At 37.0% G+C, this 25,866-nt stretch overlaps 1 protein-coding gene across 1 annotated transcript in view; it reads left to right on the forward strand.

Annotated features, from left to right (window-relative positions):
- The window catches only part of LOC114454579 (retinal-specific ATP-binding cassette transporter-like), a 93,924-nt gene that overhangs the window by 12,934 nt on the left and 55,124 nt on the right, over positions 1-25,866 (forward strand). The window contains 11 exon segments of the mRNA XM_028435134.1: positions 1,982-2,071; positions 5,060-5,294; positions 6,118-6,257; positions 12,165-12,281; positions 12,621-12,644; positions 12,646-12,765; positions 12,767-12,820; positions 16,240-16,445; positions 17,220-17,396; positions 17,881-18,103; positions 24,319-24,540. Coding sequence (XP_028290935.1) covers positions 1,982-2,071; positions 5,060-5,294; positions 6,118-6,257; positions 12,165-12,281; positions 12,621-12,644; positions 12,646-12,765; positions 12,767-12,820; positions 16,240-16,445; positions 17,220-17,396; positions 17,881-18,103; positions 24,319-24,540 — 1,608 coding nt within the window.

Here is a 25,866-nt window from a genome sequence, read left to right on the forward strand (position 1 = left end):
GGTATGCGAGCACATTACAGGGGGTATGTGGAAAAATGAAGCATTTATTTCCAAGATGATAAAAATTTCCACAGTTTGGAATAACAGTGTTTAAAATAACGACATTAGGTAACGGTGTTTTTTTTTTTCAGTAATGGGGTAATCTAACTAATTACATTTTACGCCGTTACAACGCTGTTAACGTTACTGAACATTAAATGCGGTGAGTTACATGTATTGATTGAATAAACTGTTATCCGAAAGCACCCCTGGTTTCTGACTCAGCTGTAGTGAGGAGGTGGGTTAAAAACAAGGTGAGCGATTATGATTGGCTAAGGCTGCGTCATGTTTCATGGTAGCCAATCAGAGCTAGTGTTTTTACACGTGCCAGCACACACACACACACACACACACACACACACACACACTGCAGATTAGATGAAGCAGCAGAGATGGTGAGCGTGGAGCAGTCTGATGAAAAGTTGTTATTTTTAAGGTGATACAAACACTACTTTAAATTAATTGTGGTCAAAGACAAGAACGTGTATGTGAAGTGTTCATTATATCCAGGAGTGAAGACTTTGTCCACATCTGTTATAAGCAACTCAAAATTAATAAAGCACCTCACAACGACACACGCATCTAAAAAAATCTGAATTCTTTGACATAGAGCAACTTTTTTTTTTTTAACAGTAATACAAACAGTTACTTTCCTTGGTAATGAGTTACTTTTATTATAGAGTAATTCAGTTACTATCTCAGTTACTTTTTTGAACAAGTAAAGAGTAACTATAACTAATTACTATTTTAAAGTAACGTTCCCAACACGTGCCATTTCTTAAGTCTGTCAATAAAATGACATGTGTGCACAATGACTTGTTTTTAAAGTTTAAATGCCTGTTTAAAGGGGACATATTCAAAGAAGCTCCTTTTGTGGTAAATGTCATAAAACTTATATATAACACAGGCAGGTTAATTATTTATTTTGTATTTATTATTTATATTACTTGATATTTTTATTTTTATTTTTTTTTCTAATTTCAACTTTATTATTTTTTCTTTAATAACAATATAATCATAATATATTAGTATTAATATTACAAACATTTACTATAAAAATTTTTCTTATATCTATCATTTTTATTACCTTGAAGGCAACATCATTTTATGTTTAATTTGAGTTAAATTTGAAGATAATGCCTGAATATTAATTGTTCTACTTTTGGAGAATGATGAACACGTATGAGTGAGGGGGTACTCATGGTATGACAAAAAGGCTCAAGGGGTACACAAGACAGGAAAGATTGGGAACCACTGCTTTAGACTACAACTCATTATATCACATGATTACGTGTGAATTAGTGAGATCTCCAGATTATTTGTGATTCCAGCTGTTTAGCAGAGCTGCAACAGACGCAGTGGGGGAGGATTGACGGACAGTGAAGCACTGAGACCCTCCGGAGTCGTGACGCATCCAGTGGAAATCCAGTGTCACTTTGTTTTCAATGAAACAATCCCAATAAAATCGTCAATACGAACATGTAAATATCATGCTGAGATGAGCAGACGGATCATGTTATTAAACATGAACCATAATCAGACTGAAGAAGACAATGACCTATAACCTTTGCCTCGTCTTTATTCAGTAGAATCTCAAGACTTCAGGCCACACTTTGCTTCTATGTGTGTTTTTTTGTTCCTTCCTTGATTTTCTATTTGTTTCTTTGCTGTCCAGGATTCCTCCCTGACTTCTAATGCTGTTCATTCTACTTAAATAACCTCTGATCCTTCGCCTTCCACGTATTCAGATAGGAACGTTCAAATCTGACAGGAAGGATGTTATCTCGTGCAGATCAGGCTACTTCCTGAATCTTTCCCCTATTGTGTTGCAGGTGGAAAAAACCCAAAACAAAACCAAGAATCAAATCATTTTTAATTTGGTTGAACTATTTATTTTAGTAGCAGCCTGTGTTCTGGTTCTGATGGTGTGTGTTTCTAACAGCTTCCTCGTGTTCTGGACGTTAACGCTGAAGGCGTCGACGTTCACCTCTGGGTGAGGACGGTGTCTGTCCTATCGGACAAGCTGCAGAAGGTTAGACACGACCTGCGCATCCATCCATCCATCCATCCATCCATCCATCCATCCATCCATCCATCCATCCATCCACTCAAAGTTCACTACCGGCTATATTTAGCCGACAGGAAACAGTTGTTTCCCTTTGCATGAGTTTTTACGTAAGTGCAGACAGTGGGAGACGACAGTTGGTGCGCATTAGGAAGGCTAAATACAGAACACACTCATTTCACCTGAAAAACAGATTCATCATAATAATGGCACCATCCCAAATAGAGGAAGAAAAACCAACAGAAGCCGGGAAAACTGGAAAACTGTGTCTGCAGTGGAGAAGATTAATGGATTTGTTTGTTTTTCCATGGCCTGTGGGACCATGTTTCAGATTTATTTTATTATTGACAGCTGTGTATATCTTAATTAGGAACAGGGTTGGGGTCAATTACATTTTTCAATTACAATTATCCATGTTCAATTATAACTCAATTATGAGTACGGTGACCCAATTACAATTAAAATTAAAATGATTAATTTTCCACTGAAATTCAATGACAACGAGGTGCATTACAATAGGGTCCTACTTATGTTCTCAATTACTGAAGTTCAAATGTCATTAATCACAATTACTGAGCTTGAAATAAATAACCCCATAAAACCTGTAACCCATAATCTGTATGCCTTATCATAGCCTTATCTTGGAAAAAAAATCTAATTTTTTTGCTATAACTGTGTGCTTATCATATTTAAATAGTTTTAAAGTTCTTATGATAGCTTTATCTTAGAAAAAATATCTTTATTTTGTTTTTTATTGTTGCGGTATGATATATTTTTCTGTCATTTTGTGTATTTATGTTGTTTTGTGTTTTTTTTGTCATTTCGAGTGGTTTTGGTTGGAATTTTGAATTTTGTTCTGTAATTTTGTGCATTTCTATGCATTTGTATGCCTTATGATAACCTTATTTTAGAAAAAAAAATGTCATTTATTTCCCCATTTTTTTTGCCTTGCCTCTGAAATTTAGGTGTTTTTTTTTTGACATTTTTCATGCCTTACTGGATTTTCACCCCAGTTTAAGTGTGATCATCATATTTAACTAGTTTTAAAATTCTTATATATCTTCATCTCAGAATTGTTTTCTTCTTCTTTTATTTTATATCTCACTGTAACCTTATCAAACAAAAAATCCCAAAATTTTCTATTTTCATGCCTTGTCAGTTTATACAGAATTTCCATGGCAATTACCTGAACTCAATTAAAATGAACTATGATTACATGCAAATACAATAATAATTGACCCCAACCCTGATTAGCAATAAAGTGATCTTATCTTAATTCATCTTATTTAATCTATCAAAAATAAGTGACCTTTGACTTTCAGTAATGAATTTTCCATTTAAAAATTGCATTTTATATCAAATAATCAGCAAAAGATTGAGAAACAAATCTTAACATGTGCAGAATGATTCTGTGGAGGTTCTGACAGGACGGATCTGATTTTATATTATCACTAATGAATGCAGAACATCTACTGGACTTTAAACTTTCAGTGTGAGGATCATCTTTAATGAGGTGTTATTTCATTGCAACTGTCAGACATCCGACCTGTGACGAGCAAAGATCAAGTATAGGAGAAAGAAAAGAAAACGTAATTATGGAAAATCAGTTCCCTTCAGTTTAAAGTTTAGAAATCAAAGATCCTCCAAAAGCTGCACATACAGTAACAGATCACAGATCAGAACACACCCTGACACGTCCAATGATTGTCTACAATTACACGCTTCATCAATAAAGCATTCTCAGATGACATAAAACATATCATATAGATCAGACATTAGCAACTTTTATCACAAAAATGTGATTGTTTGATCCAGCATTTAGAAGAAAAAACAATCTATGCATTAAAACAGGAAAAACTAAGGGTTTGTACGGTTTACTCTTCTGTGTCTTTGGTGTATTTATGTTGTTTTATTATAACATTTTGTTCTTTTGTGTATTTTAGAAGTAATTTTGTGTATTTTATTTTTGTCCCTTTTGGTGCATTTTTGTGGTCGTTTTGTGTGCTTTAGATATTTTGTATATTATTGTTGCCGTTTGGTTCTGTCATGTTATGTGTTTGTGTCGATTTGTGTCTTTCTGTTGTCATTTGTATATTTTGGAAGTAATTTTGTCTATTTTAGCTGTAATCTTGTACCTTTTTGTCTTCCTGTTGTGTGTTTTGGGAGATTTTTTGTGTCTTTTTGCTGTTATTTGGTACATTTTGGGGGCTTTTTGTTTGTTTGGGAAATATTTGTCTATTATTGTTGCGGTTTTGTATATTTTTCTGTCATTTTGTGTATTTATGTTGCTTGGTGTCTTTTTGTTATCATTTTGTGTGTTTTTGAAATCATTTTGTATTATTGTTGCTGTTTGGCATATTGTTCCGTCATTTTGTGTGTTAGTGTTTTTTTGTGACTTTTTGTTGTCATTTTGTGTGTTTTGGAAGTCATTTTGTATATGTCTGCTGTTGTTTTGTACATTTTGGTGGCATTTTTGTTGTCCTTTTATGTGTTTTGGGAGATATTTTGTGTATTATTGTTGTTTTGTGTGTTTTTGTTGTAATTTCATGTGGTTTTGGTTGAAATTTTGAATATTTTTGTTCATATCTGGAAGAATTTTGTGTATTTTTGTCTTTTTTTGTATCTTTGTCATTTTGTACATTTTTTTTTTGTCATTTTGCATATTTTTGGTTGTAAGTTTGTATATTTTCCCCTATTTTTTGCATTTTTGTTGTACCTTTGTGTGTTTTTGGAGTCATTTTGTGCATTTACTTACTGGGATGTGACATGAGCCCCCCCCTGGGCTGCCAGCTGCCCATGTCTAATATAGATACATTTTTTAATTGTTGTTTTTTTAAAAGGAGATTTGGAATCACATTCATTTGACTTTAAATAACCAATCTACTGGTATTGATTTCATTGTATCTACTGGTTTCATCTTTTCACTTCCTTTCTATGTCTCTAATCTATTGACAGTTAGTCCATCAGAGCTACTGGAAGGATCTGATCCAGACTGTGATTCCTCTCTTTGATAAAGACCCGTCCGTCAGGCAGGTGATGGCCGCTGCCTCCACTTTAATCTGTGGTTACACAGAAGGAGCTTTCTCCACTGTCACGTCTTTCAACTGGTACGAGGACAACAATTATAAAGCTTTCCTGGGTATCGAGAGTGATTGGTCACCAGTCCAGTATGAATATGACAACAGCACCAGTGAGTTCAGTCGACCTAACGCACCTTCACATTTGGATTGATTTACAAATGATTGAAGAAAGTGTTGAAAAGGAATGAAATGCAGTACTTTTCAGGACACGTGCTTTTTAAATAGTGAATAATTTGGTTTCCTGGTTTGTAGACTCATTTTCTTATGCCAATGTGTGAATTAAACAGAAAACAAAGGTATTTTAATGTCAAGAATCAGAATCAGAAATACTTTATTGATTCTTTTTTTTTTACGGATGCTCCAGAAATATTTCGAATCAGAAGAAGAAATGCTAAACATAGAAAAATAAAATGTACATAATTAAATATAAGACTGTTAGTTAAATAGGGATTAAATGCAAATGCACACCTTCAGTAAAATATAATACAATAATATAAATATACAAATATGACACAGATGAATGCAAGTATAGTATAGTGAACTAAACTAAGAAATACAGTACAATAGAAGTAACGAGTTTAATGCAATGTTATATGACCAGTTTGTGGTCACGTTATTCCTAAAATCGTTCAAAACATTCTAAATAGTAAAATACATTTTAAAGATTTAATTGTGTAATCCGACTGCTCGTAGTTACAAAGCTGATCAGCTAGCGTATTTGGTAAGTGTCCATTCTATGACTTTATTTTGTTATTGGACATGTGTTAATATTGCACTCTTAGTAGAAAAGATCAAGCTTTTCTTTGGTTTGTTTTGAAATGATAATTAGTTAATGTTGAACGAAGCAACAGCATTTATTGCTAGCTAACCTGGTATCTTGCATTTTACCATATGTACAACCCATTAATGACTTTTACACTGTATTCCTTGCAGCTCCTTTTTGTAACAACCTAATAAAAGAACTAGAGTCCAACCCTGCCACTAGGATTATGTGGAATACAGTCAAACCGATGCTGATGGGAAAGATCCTCTACGCTCCCGACTCGCCAACCGTCAGGAAAATCATTCAAAATGTGAGTAAGTGTCGATTCAATGATTGATCGTTTATTTCTACGACAAAGACAAAACTAAATATGCTCTCAAAATAACATAAAGTACAAATAAAACTACAAAATTTGCATTTCCTCAAAAAAATGCAAGTGAAGATGCAGGTGCTGGCCTGCATGCATTAGCTAGCATTAGTTAGCATTAATATAAGTTAGCATTAGCTTGCATTAGCATTAGCTTGCATTAGCATTAGCTAACATCAGGATTAGCCTAGTATTAGTATAGCATTGGCATTATCTAATATTAGCATTATCTTAGTATTAGCATTGCATCACCTAATATTAACATTAGCTAGCATTAGCATTAGCTAGCATTAGCATTATCTAATATTAGCATTATCTAATATTAGCATTATCTAATATTAGCATTTTCTTTGTATTAGCATTGCATCACCTAGCATTAACATTAGCTAGCATTAGCATTAGCTAGCATTAGCATTATCTAATATTAGCATTTTCTAATATTAGCATTATCTTAGTATTATCATTGCATCACCTAGCATTAACATTAGCTAGCATTAGCATAAACATTAGCTAGCATTAGCATTAACATTAGCTTGCATTAGCATTTGCTTTAACATTAACTAGCATTAGCATTAACCTAGCATTAGCATTAACCTAACATTAGCATTGTCAGTGCCCAATCTTTTCACAGACCGGATTTGTTCAGATCCTTTCAACGCGTCTACGTAGACTACATCACTTCCTTCACTCGCAATCATTACGACAGAGCTCCTGGGACATGATATTTGAATGTAAATCGACCACACAACATTTGTTAAATATTTTAATAGTACACATGTAAACATGTGACGGTTTCTGTGGTGGTTTTTAATTGTTAATTAAAAAAGAATTAAAAAAAGACAAAAAGGACAAAAACCACTGTGAGACGATATTTACAAAAACTGATCAAAAACACAATACGCAACACTGGCAATCAAAATCTCACAGAAAATAAACTAAAAACCAAAATAAATCAGAATTTTCTCAAAACATAATAAAAAACTGTAATTGAAATAAAATCTAAAATATTTGGAATTCACTCAAAACATAATTAAAGCCAAATAGTAAATAAAATAAACAACAAAATAAATCGGAATTCACTCAAACATACATTTCAAATTCTTTTAAATAGCAGGGTTTCAATCTTTTAAATAGTACACAAACTGCCGTAAAATGGGCCGACCGGATTTAGACGTGTTTCACGCATTCATTGAAAAGATCTGAAACAATCAGGCCTGTGAAAGGATTGGGTACTTACAAGCACTAACCTAGCATTAGCATTCGCCTAGAAATAGCACTAAACCTGGCATTAGCATTGGCCTAGAAATAGCATTAATCTAGCAATAGCATTAACCTAGCATTAGCATTGGCCTAGAAATAGCATTAATCTAGCAATAAGGTTGAAATAGTTGAAAAAGGCTAGACATGGTTGAAGGTAGTAGCTGAATATGTTAAAGGTTGAAAGGTCTAAAGAATAGCTGGGGACGAAGGACAAAAAAAATGCATAAATCTTGAATCTCTGGATAAAATCTAATAATAAATTAACTGGGATGCCTCCTGCTCCTCATTAGAGGAGGGTGGGGCCAGCTGTGGTGCATTTAGTATGGCTACAAAACTGCCTTAATGGGGGTTCTGGTAACTTTTCACCAACAATCAGAAAGAGTCATTTCCGCTACTTGACTTCTGGCTTGGTTACAGCTTTAGCATATGGGTCATGGAAAATATAAACCCTAACTCTATTACAATATCTTATTTTGAAATAATTCAGAAGCGAATAAGTAGAAGGGGGGTGTTTCTGCCTTTGAAGGGGGGGGTACCCGCTTAGAAACCAAAACGCCCCTTTTTGCTGTTGGTCGGATGATATTGCCTCACTAAGTAGTAAATATGATATCAGTGATGACCTCCTGTGGATCCTTTTAGATGCTCGATGACACCACCACTCTTTGTGTCTTTAGAGCAGTCGTCCACCCCACTGAACAAGTCCTTTTCCCTCCAAAGGATCATCTTTCCTTATGTCATGTCCAGCCCTTTGTATCTAGATGTAGATAGGTGCTGGTCACAGCCCGTCAGAGGGCGAGCAGTCATGGATGGCTGGGCCCTAAAAGAAGAACACTGAGGAGGCTAGCCCACGCTCGGCTGGCGCCAGGCTTTTCTGAGTGTTACGTTACGTAAGCATCAAAGTGCATCGTTAAAAACTTGTGATCACACGGAGACGCAAGCTTTCACACACTCGTGCTTCCCTTTTCCTGACCTTTGATGATCTTTTTGTTTTCCACTTCCTCCACGTTGGGATCCTGATTGGTTTAGAAAGCTTTGACTGAGTGACTCATGCATGTGTTTCCTGTGGCTTCATAGTAATTAGTGAGTCGTGATTACTCTTTCAAGGAAAGAAATCAGTTACTTTACTGACTAAAAATAGAATCAAATGAAAGTTTCTTTTTAAATCTTGTTTTATTAATTTTTTTAACACTAAAAAATGTAATTAAATGCAAGTTTCTGACTTGAATACATTTTTTGAACATTTAAACTTATTTACTGCACATTCCACACATTTTAATAAAATAAAAGGCAACACTTTACTTGAAGTTTTATACATAAAGGCTGACATTACACCATCATTATTATGACATGACACCTGTCATTATCATGAATAAGGTGTCATGAAGGCTGTCTGTAAGTCTGTAAGTGTTTAAATGCCCTAACTCTAACCCTACTCACTAGTTCCCTCCACCGAACCCAAAAAATGCCAACATAGCTCCAAAGGTGTCATAATTTAGCTATAGGTGTCATAATTTAGCGAATAACACTTAATGATAGAATTTCATGACACCTTATTCATGTTAATGACAGATAATGACAGCGTAATGTCAGCCTTATGTATAAAACTTAAATTAAAGTGTTACCCAATAAATCAACTCTTTCTTCTATTAACTTATAATTATGACTTTCTCTGTGGCAGCTTGATGCCGTTTTGATGAGTATTTTTCTACGATGCTTCGGAATAATTCTAAGTTTACGATGGAAATTGGCAACACGTCCTCGACAATATAAGCTAGTGACGAGTTTTGACAGTTCAGCAGCACTAACTCCTGTTCTCTTAAATCTATTTTCACCTTTTTTAAGCAGGAGATGGGCCCTCAGTGGAAGTGGATGTTGATCTGGGACTTTCTTAATGGATTTTACATTCCTGTGCTGGCTTGCTAGGTGCTGACTCAGATTTAAGGTGGAATTTTTTGATGTAGATACAAGTTTTCTAATGTTTTTGTCGTCGTTTACGGAGTCAAACTCAAAAGTAATGTCGTTACTTCCAATATTAAAAGCTGCTTGGACATTCACTATCTCGCGCGCTCCATTTTCCATGTATGTTTTTTTTACCGATGATGTTGCGCTGCTTACGTCATTGGCCGACTAGGTTATAATGCACTATAAATGCAGGAAGCCCAACAAATTGTAGTGAAATGGCTTCATTTAGTAACGCAGGAACGCAGCCTTCTTGGGGAAAAATAACTGTAATCTAATTATTGTTTCTTCATTTATAATCCCTTACTTTACTAGTTAATTGGGAAAAGTAATCAGGTTATTAAAAAACGTTCAGATTATTAAAAATAATTAGATTGTTGAAATACTACTCTAGGTCAACATTTAGAAATATGTTTAGTCCTATCTATCTGTCTGTCTGTCTGTCTGTCTGTCTGTCTGTCTGTCTGTCTGTCTGTCTATCTATCTATCTATCTATCTATCTATCTATCTATCTATCTATCTATTTATCTATCTATCTATTTATCTATACATATATCTATCTATCTATCTATCTATACATCTATCTATCTATCTATCTATCTATCTATCTATCTATCTATACATATATCTATCTATCTATCTATACATATATCTATCTATCTATCTATCTATCTATCTATCTATCTATCTATCTATCTATCTATACATCTATCTATCTATCTATCTATCTATCTATCTATACATATATCTATCTATCTATCTATACATCTATCTATCTATCTATCTATCTATCTATCTATCTATCTATCTATCTATCTATCTATCTATCTATCTATCTATCTATCTATCTATCTATCTGTGGGAACCACTAAGCAGACTGAATGCATTCATCCACTTGTCACCAATGGCCTCTATTGTCACCAAGGCCTCATTGTCCCCATTGTCACACAGAATCAGACACACACTAGAGGAAGGCGTTTAATTGGGTGTACTCTTGAGTGCTTTCGTGCCCCATCGCTCATAGCTGAATGCTGGAATAGCTGGCCTTGGGTATGTGCCCCACAAAACACTGTACACACACACATAGAGGGCTGTAAGGATAAGCATGTGGTAAATATTTGACTGATTTGTCAGTGAGTGCGTTTGTTGCACAGTTGCAGCTTATCTGTGCAGGCGGTTGGGATTCTTTGTGCGTGTTGTCTTTGCAGAGCCTGTTTCACAGGGAGTGTGATGTGGGAACGGTATGTAGCAGCAGATTAGCAGATCACTGACAGTTTGTGTAGGAGAGGAGAATGTTTTCCCTCAACACATTTAGTCATTGTGCAAGAGAAATGTAGCATTTACCAACCCACCGATGTATATTTTTAATAGTCTAATGTAGAGTTGTCTCGGACTGGCCAGATTCTGGATTTTCCATTAAGGCCAGTAGAGACCAGCAATGATCTGCTATTCTTCAGTTTTATTAATGAGATAATAAGGAAAAGCACTTGGAACTGTTCCTGATGAATTCATGTTGTAATTTAACTTCAAACATTTAACATGAGCTCACTGTAGTGTAGAGTGCTCAAGACCACAGTATCCAATATCAAGACTTGCTAGAGACCAGATTGCACCGAGACCAAATCGAGCCGAGACCAAGACAAGACAAGACAAGACCAAGACAAGACCAAGACAAGACCAAGACAAGACAAGACAAGACAAGACAACACAAGACAAGACAAGACAAGACCAAGACAAGACCAAGACAAGACCAAGACAAGACAAGACAAGACAAGACAAGACAAGACAAGACAAGCCGAGACCAAGACAAGACCAAAATTGAGAAGAGACAAGATCATAAAAAAACAATTTTAAAAACCACGAGATGGTTAAATAGTTTCAGAATTCTCTCTTTATGTAAATTTTCTTTTTAAATACAATTGACAGACAAAAACAAGGTGACTGAAATTTTATTAAAGCTCAACATGAACTCAACTAAATTCTTGCCAAAATTAAATCCCACTGACAAGTCCAGAATTATTTAAATATGTAAACATAAGATGTCAGTTAGTCAGGTGAATGAGGTCTACAGTAAGAGTTCAGAGGGATTTCTGACTAAAAATCAGATGAACTGATGTCCCAGTGTTTGTGGGTGTCTGATATATTAGGAACTGGTAAAGATTTCCAATCAGTGAGCTATCGCTAAATGTTTGAAGTCAAATTACAACATGAGTTAATCAGGAACACTTCAGAGTGATTCTCCTTATTATCACATTAATGAAGATGAAGAATAGTAGATCAGAGATCACTGATTGGAAATATTTTCAGATACCTGAAAAAACTGGGACATCTGACTGGGATTATCTTATTTCTAGTCAAAAATCCCTCCTAAAAGAATTCTGGACTCATCAGAGGCTTGACCTTGTTTCTTTTTTGCAAGAATTTAGTTGCTTTGAAAGACGTTCAGATGCCTTGTTTTTGTCTGTCAAATGTATTCAATAGAAATTAAAGAGAGAATGTTCAACCTTGTCATTGTTTGTACAGTCTTGTTCTTGTTGCATGTCTTGGTCTTGAATAAAGTTGACTTGAGTACAGCACTAGTATATTGATTTTAATAGTAATTTGCCACTTTATACCATTTGTTTTGTGCAGGCAAACACAACCTTTGAAGAGCTAGAGAGGCTGCGGACAATGGGGAAGGCCTGGGAGGAAGTGGCACCTCAAATTTGGCATTTTTTCCAAAACGGAGTCCAAGTAAAGATGATTCGGGTAGGCAGTAACCACCATATATTTGACAAGAAATAGTAATATTTAACAAATAAAAGCTCTATTTAACAAAATTACTAGAGATTAAAAACTATGCATTATTGATTTTTCTGACACGTTCATATTCCGTTTCTCCCCCTTTATTTGTCTTTTTATATGAACTACTTTTCTCCAAACTAAGATTATCTCACTACAGTTGCAAATTCTTTAATTTCTTTGTTTTTATTCTTCCATCTGTACCATGTGTTCTACTTGGGTCTGTTATCCAAAGGAAGATATTCTTGCTTTTAACAGGAAAAGTAGAGCAAACAAACATTATTTTTCTGCTTCCTTTGCTTTCAGGACATGATCCGTAATCCATCTGTGATTGGAATTCATTGACAGAAGTCTGGAGAAGGCGCCGTTCGTCTCAAAGCACATCCTGAACTTCCTGCACAACGGCTCCACGGAGGATCGTGTAACTGATGTGCCTGATTTTGACTGGAGGGGACATCTACAACCTCACAGACCGCGTCATTAGAACTCTAAACCAGTACGGGGAGGTGAGCACAAAGCGGGTATTCCACATTTCCAAATCCTGATAACTACACCAGTGGTTCCCAATCTTTTATGTCCTGTGTACCCCCCTTTGGCATTTTTGTCAACTCATGTGTATCTTCTCCATATCTTTCATATGCTTTTTCATTTGTGGAACAGTGGGCTCTCCTAAACCTCTAAATGTGTCTTGAACATAGGTTCCCTAAAGTGTAATCTACAAATTTAAAACATTTTTTTTTAATTACCTATGCAACTTTTATGTAATTCCTTTAATTGTAAGTAAATGTGGCCTTCAATCTAAAATGTAGCTAATTATTGTCAAAAGTGTAATAAAATGGCCTCTACAGCATAAAATAATCATGTTTAAACTAATTACAAGACAATATAGTATTTTTATTGAGCAATAGTACTGTTAGATTGTGGTGAATTTGTCCAAAAAAATCCCTAAAAAGGAACTAGGAACATTTCCCAATTATTTTTGAATTTTTTGTTAAATATTTTTGAGTTACCCTACAGTGTGGTCCTGTACCCTTGGGGTATGCATACCCCTATTTGGGAAGCACTGATCTACGCTAAAACCACTAAAAAGAAATTCAAAAACAACAATGGATTTGCACATGTAGATGTTCTGACTAAGTTTGATATTATTCAATCATTCTTGATAACTTAATAAATGTGTTTTTCCCCTAAGCTCCCAAAACCAACAAATATTCATCTTCAGAATTAATCAATAAATAAATAAATGCATTAAATAAAGTAGAAAACAGTTTTTTTTTTAGTGCTGATATCTATTCTTAACCTGATTTATATGATCTGTTTTTCTACCATAAGCCTGGTGGAATTCAGCTAAAGCTGTTGAGTTTCTATTATAATGCTGATTAAGTAAAGAATTTATCAACAAAAAAAGGGGCTTTTGCTTTTCCCCCAAAGGTGAACTCACTTCATTTCTTCAGGATGAGAGGCCTATGGTGGTGTTGGGGGGTGAAACGGGGGTACCTGTTGGTGTGAGTGTTGATGAGGTTGGTGCTCTTTGTGTTTTTGTCCAAGTTGAAGTTCACAGCACTTGAAAAAGTGACAGAGTGGGAACGATTGAGTCTGATTAGATACAGCTGTCATTCTACCAGGGATTCCTTTAAGGCAGAAAACAATGGCTGCGGGTTCTAAAGCTGACTGGATTATGTGGTGGTGTGCATGCTTATCAGCCTACGATGGTGGAATGCTTTGCTAAGAATCCAATTCAATGGCTGGGGATGGATAGCGTGTACAGTAGAGCCTCTGAAATAATGGAACGCTGTGGTGATTAGGTTAGTGGAAACATCTCTAAATGGATGTTTGGAGTTTTCTTTTAGGATTAGGTTGATCTGTATTTGCATTGGCTTTCAGTGAACTACCAAGAGATTCTGTTTAGAAAAACACAAACACTGGAGTCCATGTGACTCAGGACGGTGTGAGTACTTTTCAGCTTTTAGTTCCTAGTGGCGAGGCTCTTGCATCATTTTAAGAATATTTAATATTCATTTTAAGACTGAAATACCACGTTCTCTGTAATCTGCAAACTTTTTCATTTCCTATTTGTTTGCACACTATGTGATTGTGTAGTTTATGTGGAAGTCACTTCGGGTAACGGTAAGGATGAAGTGAAAACACTTCTTCTAAGCACATTTATCAAACTCAAGGGCCGGGGGCCACATTCGGCCCTTTGGAGCATCCAGTTCGGCCTGCAGGATAAAGTTGAAATTACAGAAAACATGAATTATTGTGTAAAAATACCAATTAATTCAGTTGTAGATATATCAGCCCTTCCAAATATATGCATTCAATGGGAATTTTGTGATTTTTTTTTTTTGTTTGTTTTGTGTGTTTTTCTTCTGTCAGAATAATGTGAAAATTGTTTTATTGTTTTACTGTCATATTTTGTGTGTTTTTTTCTCTCATTTTATCTGTTTTCTTTTGTAGTTTTGTGTGTTCTCGTCATTTTGTTTTTGTTCATTTAGTATATTTTTCTTCATTTTTTGTGTTTTGAGGTTGTCATGTGTTTTTGTTAGTTCATTTTGGGTTAAAACTCAACATACTTTTCTTGTGTATAATTCTTGTTTTTGCTGTTATTTAGTATATTTTTTTTCTCATTTTGTGTATTTTTGTTGTCAACTGTCAGCACACAGTTTTTCCATACTTTTGTCACATGATGGTGGCCATTTTCAATCGCAAATTGTAGAAATCTTAATCTTTTGCAAAATCCTCCAATTTTTTTAAAATTATTATTCAAAATGATTTCTAAAAATTGGTAGTTGGTAAGGAAATTTAAATATTGGATATTGTCTGTAACTTCCATTACTTCATGTATATTTATAGGACAGAATAATGTTGAAATGAGTTTGACACTCCTGGTGTACAGGACTCCACATCCCACAATGCAATAAGAGCAGTGGTTCTCAGCCTTTTCAGCCGCGACCCTCACAATAAATGTTCCAGAGACCGGAGACCACCGCTTTTTGCGGTCCATCCATAAAGTCAGAAAATTGATGGTCCATTGTTCTATAAATCTGTGATAACCACATTTATTTATCTGAATAATATCTACTGTTATCCAGGAAGTTTTGTATTTTTTGGGCCATAGTATATAGTCATCTTAAAAGATGTAAATACTTGTTTTAATCCAAAATGAAAAGGGTTAAAAGTGATCAGGTGGTGAAATAGGGTTTTAAAAACCACAAAAATTGGTTAAAAGTTGCAAATGAGGATGGCCAAAAACAGACAGGAGAAGTGGTAAAAAGGGTTCAAGTGTCAGTATTGGAACAAGTAGTTTAAACTGGCAAATAACGAGCATGACAAATTGTAAATGTGGTTAAATTGGCAAAAAATTATCATGAAATATGGTGACAATAATGGGTCGACATATGTGATATTAGGTGGAAAAGTGTTGTATAGGGTTTGTAAGTGCTGAAAATATCTTGAAAGTGGAAAAAAATGTGCAGAAAAGGCATTGAAATGTGATTGAGAAGTGGCAAAATTGGGAGTAATGTAGCAAAAATGCATTAAAATACGGCCATTTTGGTGTAGTTGCAGAAAATGGGCAAAAATCAACTAAAATTGTTATAAAAAACACATACTTAGTTTTTTGAAGACCTCTGGTTAACCCCTCTCATGTCTCGCGACCCCATATGAGGTCCTGACCCCAAGATTGATAACCCCTAAATAAGAATGTTTACAATGGCGATTAAAAAAATGAGCACATTTATAAATTTATGAGGTCTATGTTTTTATCTGATAAAATGATCATCTCTTGCACCTTTAGGGTGAAACGGTTTAGCCAAGGTGCTCATTGGGCTGTATGTGTTTCATTCTGCACATCTCTTGTACTAACCTGTCATTGAACGGAGCTCATTTTAAACACATTTACATTTATAAATCTTTTCTCTTTCAGTGTGTGAACCTGAATAAATTTGTGCCTGTGCCTGATGAAGACGCCGTCACCCACCGAGCCTTGGACCTGTTGGAAGAAAGCAAGTTCTGGGCAGGCCTCATTTTTGTCAACATGCACTCTTGGACAAAAAATGTCCCCACTCATGTTACATTTAAGATCCGTATGGATATTGATGTGGTAGAAAGAACCAACAAGGTCAAAGACAGGTCAGTAACAAGCCTCTGAAGCAGGGGTGAACTGAGACCAAAATTCAGCCCTGGCTGTTTCTATCCAGACCAGCCCACTATCTACGTTATCAACAACACCATGTAGAAGCCGTTATTAGGTCAGTGATGCTCAACATGTGGCACTTTATGTCTTAAATTTAATTCATTATTCCCCCAGAAAACCTTCATTCTTTGACAATTTTGACCATTTTTTTCACTTTTTTCAGATTTCAGCTACCTTTTGCCAATAAAAATACATTTTTGCAAGTTCTTTTTGACATTTAAATGAATTTTTGGTCCTTTTTTTAATTTCTTTTGGACACTTTTCTTCCCAATAAGCAAACTTTTGCCCAATAAATGCCACTTGTTTAATTTTTACCCTACATTTTCCATCTTTTTGTTCCACATTTTTGCCGTTTTTCACTATTGTGAAATGTTTGCTCATTAAAGCGACCCTTTGCCATTACATATCACCTGGTTCCTCTCCATTTGCCCATTTTTTGGTCGCACGTGACTGCTTTTTGCCCATTTTAATCACTTTTTACTCTTTTCTTGCCACGTTTTTGCCACTTTTGGACCAATTTTGGCCACCTGTTACCATGTCTGCCTCCACTCGCTCGTCAAAAAAAAAACGTACCGGCCCACTTTGGGTCAATGGCCCACTGGGATGATGCCCGGTATGCCAGATGGCCAGTCCACCCCTGCCCTGATGTCCAGATTAGGAGTTCGGTAAAATGATCAAACTAAATGGTGAACTTGTGTGACATTTCGTAGATATTGGGATCCAGGTCCGAGAGCTGACCCTCTGGATGACCTCCGCTATGTTTGGGGGGGCTTTGCCTACCTACAGGACATGGTAGAGCATGGGATCATCAAGACTCAGACTGGGAAAGAGTGGCCGATGGGGGTTTACCTTCAGCAGATGCCGTACCCGTGTTATGTCGACGATCTGTGAGTAATAGACTAGGCTCAATTGTCAAAAAGCTGCTGGAACTAGTGGTTAGCGGCAAATTAGGGTAAAAGCAAGAAACATGTTAGTTTTAGATCACTTCGATATGCTGATTCCAAATATCCATGTTCCACAGCTTAATTTCAAGTCCTTCATGCTAAAAATCACGTTTAAAAGTGCTTATGGACATAGTGAGCTTAGAGATGATTTCTGCAGCAATTTTGATTTTCAATGTAAGAGGTAAAGAGCTCAAGTTAGAGCTTGAAAACCTTGATTTTCTGACTCGGCATATATACCCAAGCTTCGTTCCCCACTTTTACCCCCAAATGTTCCTAACGTTCACCTTTTTGAGAATCGGGCCTAGTCTAGAATCAACACTCATTCTTTATTAGAAGATTGTAAATCAAATCCCATCTAGATCCAGTTGGTTCTATGCTTGTGATCCCTGTTCTTCATCCATCCGTGTCATCTGTGTCTCCTCTGCAGCTTCATGCTGACATTGAACCGCTGTTTTCCCATCTTCATGGTTCTGGCCTGGGTCTACTCAGTATCCATGACAGTCAAGAGTATTGTTCTGGAGCGGGAACTCCGTCTGAAGGAGACACTGAAGACCATGGGTGTCACCAACGGGGTCATTTGGTCCACTTGGTTTATTGACAGCTTCATCATGATGGGTTTGAGTACAGCCCTGCTTACCTTCATCATCATGGTAAGAAGAACCAGAACAATGACTCGACAATGTTCCATTGTAAACATCTAGTTGGTCTTTTTTGCCTACAAATCTGTTAGTATAATTTAAAGCAGGGATGTCAAACTTATTTTAGTTCAGGGGCCAAATACGGATCAGTTTGACCTTAAGTGGGCCACAGATTGTAGGTGCAAATTCAATATTAGTGTACCCCTAGTTTGTATTTCCACGTATAAATGATATGTAAACGATAAAGTATGCGAGTATATCAGCTCCTTCTGGATCTTTTCTTAAATTTGACAGATTATGGGAATTTAAGGAAAATTTGCCAGAATTTGGAAAAATTTAAATTGTTTTTGAGTAATTTTGTGTTTGGAGGGACTAAGATATCTCCAACTGATTTGGTTGGTAATTTACAAAATGGTTCATGTTTTTTCTATCATTTTTATACTTTCTTGAGCAGGACAAATCTGATGCTCTAAAGCAGTGTTTTTCAACCACTGTGCCGCGGCACACTAGTGTGCCGCGAGAGATCGTCAGGTGTGCCGTGGGAAATTATCCAATTTCACCTAATTGGTCTAAAAAAAAATTTTGAAACATATTAATTATTATCTGCAAATAATATACCATTGTCGAGTGTCCGTGCTGCAGTAGTGACTAAAGGTGTGTGCACACCGAACGCGACGGAAGCGATGCCGTTGCCTTAAATCGTCCCTGATCGGTAGTTTGCACATAGTGGTGCTTTTTTGTCAGTCCATCATTTCATCGCTCCAGCGACGCGATCACTAGGGAGCTCTGTGTGTGTGTGTGTGTGTGTGTGTGTGTGTGTGTGTGTGTGTGTGTGTGTGTGTGTGGCCCCGGTAACAGGGTAGAGACAGAGAGAGAGAGAGTGTTGATGACGTCTTTTTTTTCCCTTCTTGCTCCGCTTCTACGGTTAAATGATCAACTTAACGGAGATATTAAAGGATGACTTCACTCAGAATGTGTTTGATCAGTAGTTACTGTGGTTTTAAAGAAATTTACCGCTTTAATTTTGAACCTGATACTTTGAGGAAGTAGAACAGCCTCCGCTGCAGCCGTCAGCACTGAAGCGGGAGCGGGAGGGAGGGAGGGAGGGGCTGCTGCCTCCGCTCTACAGACAGTGGAGGACGGGAGATATCGCTTCACGTCGCTTAAAAGTTAAAATTTTTCAACTTTGATCATGCAAGTCGCGTCGCTGAGGGGGGGATAAATTGACGTTGCGTCATTTACATTGATTTTTAATGTAATCGCATCGCTTCAGTCACTTCAGTCGCGTTCGGTGTGAACCCACCCTTGAGAGCGTAATCATGTAAACTCTTCCATAACACTAGATGGCAGCAGGTAGCGAATTGCATTGTCCGTTGAGACAAGAGATTAGTGAGGCATGAAAGTGACAGCTGGCGGTAAAAGCATTGTGGGTAAGCGAAACTACGGTGACAGTGATGGAGAAGTTTTTGAAGAGGAAAAATACCAATTCCGAACTGGGCCCCTGGACAAAATTCGGACCCAGAAGAAGGCCCTAGTATGAGTGGAGGAAAGAAAGCAAAGACGGTGAGCTCGAGGCAATACAGCGAGAGTTATGTTTCATTTGGATTACTTCCACCGGGGATGCCAACGACACCGATCCCGTTGTGCTTGGTGTGTGGCGAGAAGCTATCCAACGGTGCTATGGTATAATTTTGGACAGAATTAGAGTTTGCAAAACACTTTGACGTTTTCTACTACCTTTAAGACCACATTGTTGTTTCATTTGTTATGTTCAAGCTGTATTTTTGAAGTGGACATGTTAAGTGCACTTTTTATTTGAAAGAAGAATACAAATGATGATAAAGTCCTTTATTCTTTGTGTTTATTTGATTCCTATTCAAGACACTTTGATGAGAATGGCTATATTGTTAATATAGGCTACAGAGTATCATTTTTTAACATGTTTGGCTGGTGGTGTGCCTCGGGATTTTTTCAATGAAAAAATGTGCCTTGGCTCAAAAAAGGTTGAAAAAAAAAACACTGATCTAAAGGAACGTCTTCTGGTCATCTTATCATTAATGGCAAAAACATCTCTCTCTCTCTCTCTCCTCTCTCTCTATATATATATATATATATATATATATATAGTATAAGGCAGTTCAGAATCAACTTTATTGTCATTGCACATGTTTACAAAATTTAATTTCAGTTTCCTCCCCCGTCCAAGAAAACATGAAAACACAATCAATTATAACACTTATAACATGGGAGGACAGGAGCTGGAGAACTGTGGTTTGCCACAAGGGCGGCGCCCCGTATTTAGATGAAAAAATGGAATAACAACAGAAGGAAAGGTGAAGGGAAAAGGGAGGTTTTAAACTGAATTCCCTATTGAGGTCGACAGTATAAAACTAGGAAAAAACCTCCTTGGCGTACATGCACAAAGCAAAACAGTCACATTGAACTCAAGACCATAGCACTTGGGCGGGGGGGGTGGGTGTTGGGTCTCTGAGAGGGGCGGTGGTGTGCAGCCACTTCTGGGCACTCCACGACACCTTCCCTGTAGCTCGGATGGGGCAGACGGCCAACGAGGCGTTTGAAATATAATCCCTTAGCTCTGTTCCTGAAAAAGCGAGATGATTAATAGATGAGTTCAGAAACAAATGTTCCAGGTGGCAGTGGAGGGAGAAGAGCCGGGGTGGAGGGCCGCTGTCTGCAGAGACTTCCTGGTGATAAGATGAGACAAGCCTTGAATAGCTGGCTATGGGAGCCAAAAGGAAGATGACAATGTGTTTTTAATTCAGGCTAGGTCAATTTCAAATAGCCTTCTGTCCTGGATCTTTCTGCATTAATCCAATAAGGTGGCCTTCACTTGCAAGCCGGGAACCCAACTTCTCCATGTTGGTTTCAATTCCGCTTAAGCGATCCAAAGCAGCTCCTGCTTGCTCTTGAGTACATTCATCATATGAGTCCGAGTGTTGAGAGCCCTGCCCAATCCTTCAGAATCACTGGCAGCCTTCCCAAAACAGTTGAAAGCTTAATACGGACTTTGAGATAGGTCAGAAAGCAGCCAGCTCCAATCAGCAGCATACCTGCTACCATAATTCATAATCAGGTAGATGTCCTCCACATCTTCCACGGAAAAAATTGACAGACACCCAACTCGCCAATTGTTCCAAGGGTCCAGTGCATATCCAGCTGTAAACATCCTGCTTGGATTTTTGTTCAATTTGGACATTGTGGGGGGCTGAGTGTTCACCTTATAAAAAACTTAAAAACGAAAGCAGCACAAACGATAGTTTTTTTCAGCACTAACGCAGCACAAACGATTGAGACCATTTTCGCAGAGTTTTGCGTGGGGTGGGCGGCCAGCTTCACCTAGGTAGGATTGTTTATTCTCACACACAAACATACGCGCGCAAATCACACAAACACTGGAGCAAGTGCGCGCACACAAACAAGTGCAAACAAACACTTGTGGGAAGCAGACAAACACGCCCTCAAACTTCAGTGCGCAATGCGCGCACATACTAGCATCAGGCTAGTTAACAGAGAGGCTAACGATACATTTGGTCTCTTCCAAACAGAACAAATGTTGTAGGGATTTACCGGTCTCATGCGGCGCAGCGTAGCGTTCCGAATGTTGTGTAATCAATATACTGGTACGGTGGTATATTAAAAATGTATATCATAACGAAAATGTATACTGGTATTTGGTATGAACCGGTATACCGCCCGCCCCTATATGTAATAAATATACATATATATCCGAGTCCTGATCGGGAGATAACGTCCGATTCCGATCGAGTCTGAAACCACGTGATGGGGCCAGACATCCTTAGTTAAGACCCCAACAGGGTCTTATAAAGCCACCTCAACAATTCCAGCAATACAAGTAACCAATTTATTTACAAAACAACAGATGAATACAAAAAAATTTACTTTTCCAAAAAATAAGAACATCTGAATGAAAGAGTTCAAGGTGGATATATATTTCAGTCTTTTGTTCTTTTGTTCACATTTAGAAAGAGGAAGTTGTAGTGGGTGTCTATCACTTTAAACGTGGTTGAAACTTGTTTTTTCAACAGTTTGTAAAGGGACCATGTCTTTAGCAACATGGAATGCCACCACATCTGTAATCCTTTTATTTTACTACGGTGGCCTGGAGGGGCACAGCCCAAAGACGGCCCGGGGAAAGAGACTCATGGCGTGATCACCTTCGCAAATGGAAAAATCGGTTTTCTTTTTGAAAATTGCCCTCAATAAGTAGTCCAATTTCAATTTTATAATATTATATTGGTGTGGTCCGATCCGTGCTTTGGCCGTACGGGCGCGCTTCAAATGCGCATAAAAAGCGAATGGTAAAATTTTTTTGATCCTGCAAAACCTGCGTAATGTTTCACGCGGCAGATGTGTCCCGTGCCGCAGAAGACGCATCTGGTGTGAACGTAGCATTATGATGCAATGTGGTGGAGAGTGGAGGTTAATTCAATTTCAATTCAATTCAACTTTATTTATATAATGCAAATTCAACAATAGTCATCTCGAAGCGCTATCACAATTTACAATTTGTAAGAAAAAAGAGGCATGTAATGGACTGCAGCCATTTTCACAGTAGCTGATTGAGTGGTAACTGTTAATCATTCATCACTGAACTGTAACTGAATGACATCATGGGAATAATGTTGGCTAACAGCCTGGCAGGAAGAGGCAGGTCAATGATTCAAACTTCTGGCTTGTATAGAACACAAGCTCTGGCACGTCTCTCAGTTGTAAAAGCTTGTAGCGCCTCCAGTGGCAGCTTTATGTAACACAATGTTTAGTCGTTCAGCTTTCTGTCTAATCTTCTTTGTGTTTTAGCAGACAGAAAACATTTTGAAACACATGAGTTATGTCAGAGATGAGGAAATACATTTTATCCTAATGAGCGGCCACACAAATCTGATGGTCACATTATCAACATTCATGTCAGCATCTGGAATTTTGACCGATCTGAGCATTAAAACAAGAAAGAACGTTGTTTTGTTGGTATCTTTGAGGTTTTTTTTCATTTTCTATGGTGTATTTTTGAAGTAATTTGAAGTATGTTTGTTAGTATGTTCTTTGGTTTTTTGTTTTCTGTGCGTTTCTGTATTTTGTAGTCTTGTGTCATTTTGGAGACGTTTTTGTGTAATTCTATTTTGGTCTGTTATTTTAGTTTTTCTTGTCATATTGTGTACTATTCTGTTGTGATTTTGTGTTTTCTGAGTAATTTTTCTTTTCTTTTAATCTGCTGTGGTTTTGTATATTTTTCTCTTTTTGTGTCTGTTTTTTTTTTTCTTACTTAAAAAAAAAAAAAAAAGTAAGAAAAAAAAAATGAAAATTGGGTCTGTTTTTTAATCAACCATAAATTAAACAACCTATTTATTAAAGTTGGACCACAAGTGGCCTGCAGGCCGCCACTTTAATATTTCTGTGTTAGAATGGCAAAAGCCTTATAGGGTTATTTGTTATGTAGTTTTCGGACTTCAGTAGATCTTATTTCTAATCAGAAATCCCTCTGAACAAAAAAGAACTTTTCACTGCAATGGGTAGAGATGTATAGTATAATATTTTTCACTATTCCTAATCCACACATTACACACTGCACCACTTCTGAGTTAACTATTCATAAAGGTGGGATGATATACTGTATTGTGCAACAAGATATTGCAATATTAAAAGGTCACAAGATGCATCTATAATGTCTGTTGGAAAATATGAAGTAGTTTTTTTTAAGGTGAAAAATGATTTAGATTTCAAGTCTTTATCGTGTTTATGTTTATTTCTGTCCGTAGGACTAGATTTCACTCAATAGGCCTCATTCACCTGACTAATAAACATCTGATTTTAACATATTTAAATTATTCTGGACTCATTAGTGGCTTTAAAATACATACAAGGATTTATTTTTTCTAGAATTTAATTGAACAAATTTGTCAAGATTTGAGATTTTTGCATGTTGTGCTTTGAAAGAGTTGAAAGACTTCTTGTTTTTGTCTGTCAAATGTATTTCAAAGAAAACAAGAATTAAAGACATAATACTCTTTAACTGTTCAAGCTTTGTCATGGTTTTTAAAATTGATTTTGATGGTCTTTGTATCGACTTCCTAATATTCTTGGTCTTGGTGCATTCTGGTCTGGGGCAAGTCTTGGTCTTAGTGGACTAATAATAAACATACTTCATTGATCCACATCAACCTACAATTCTATTTCTCTTCTTCTCATAGGAAGGAAAGGTTTTAACCTACAGCAACCCCGTCATTCTGTTCCTGTTCCTGATTACCTTCACCACAGCTACCATCATGCAGTGCTTCCTCCTGAGTGTCTTCTTCAACCAGGCCAACCTGGCAGCCGCCTGTTGTGGCATTGTCTATTTCACTCTCTACCTTCCACACATCTTCTGCTTCGCCTGGCAAGACCGCATCACCAAAGACATGAAGATTCTGGTCGTGGGTGTCACTGATTTTAAGGCTGTGTACTAAAGAGAAACAGGGTCTACAGTTGTATTCTGTTGTAATATAATCCTCAACAGAATGTAGACGGCTTTAGTACACATCTTGGCCCTCGTTTATCAACCGTTGGTACGTTCAGATCTATGCGTATGGTGTGCGTACGACCTAATTTACGCAAGTTTCCGTTTCATTTGTGATGTGAGCGCACACTGCAGTCAGATCTCATGTCAGGTCCTGAGATTGAGTAGATAATCTGAGTGGATTAGAGGTTCAATTTAGCCTAATCTGACTGAGACTGAAAATAGAATATTAAACAAACCTCAGCTGTCATTGGAGCATAAGCAGACACACATTCAGAACAGAACAAAATGAATTATTAAAACAAATTAAACAAAATAAAATCAATTTCAGAAAGGCCAACGTTATTACTGATAGCACATTTTTGGTTTTCCTTCCACGGAATACCTCATAACCCGCTGGTAAACCTGATTACCGTCCGAGCAGGATCGTGTGGGTTTAAAAAAGGAACAAGCGGGTCAGAAAATTAATGGATGGATAGTTTTTCGGCAACATTGCATTTGTAAATGAAGCCTTTCGATGTGCGCAGTGCAGCCTGTGGAGGCTGTACAGAGGAAGTAGGGACTCATTCATGCTTTTAAAATGTAAAGTATACCTGAAACTTTTCCAAGTGCGCAACAGTTTTTAATCAATAATGTGATGAGTTATAGGTGAAATTGTCTGAAGGCATAATAAACACAGAAGTGACAACATTTAGTAATTTCTAAGGTTTTTTTTTTTTAAGTGTTTCGATTGTTCTTTTCTTTTAATGTGTTATTTATTGCCTAAAGGCGGGCAGACACTGTGCGATTTTTTTTTTTTTTTCAATTGTTGTACTCCGCTTCAGCTGAAATTGCTGCAGAGTCCGAATGTGCTCAGGTCACGATGGCTGGACAGATGTGGGCAGTACGGTTCGTCAGTTCTACAGCGGCCCTACGGTGTTCGCGCATGCGCAGTGTGAGAGTTTGAGGTAAGCCGGTCCATGGCACTGCTTTAACGGTGATATCCTCATAAAGAGAGACAAAGATTTCAAACAGGTTTGATTTTTTTACAAGGATACAATTGCTGATCGGGATCTGGTCGTGAGGTGTTAATCGCTTCTCGTGACCTCATGTATACTACACGACCCACGATTTAGCCGAGACTCGCCCTGATCCCAAAAATAAATGCAAAAGTAAAAAATCGGCTCAAAATGGGCCACAAATCACACAGTGTATGCCTGCCTTAAAATGTGCGGACTGAGGCCGATTTAAAAACGTCATATTT

The sequence above is a fragment of the Gouania willdenowi genome, chromosome 20 (assembly GCF_900634775.1).
Source record: "Gouania willdenowi chromosome 20, fGouWil2.1, whole genome shotgun sequence".
Taxonomy (NCBI): Eukaryota; Metazoa; Chordata; class Actinopteri; order Blenniiformes; family Gobiesocidae; genus Gouania; species Gouania willdenowi.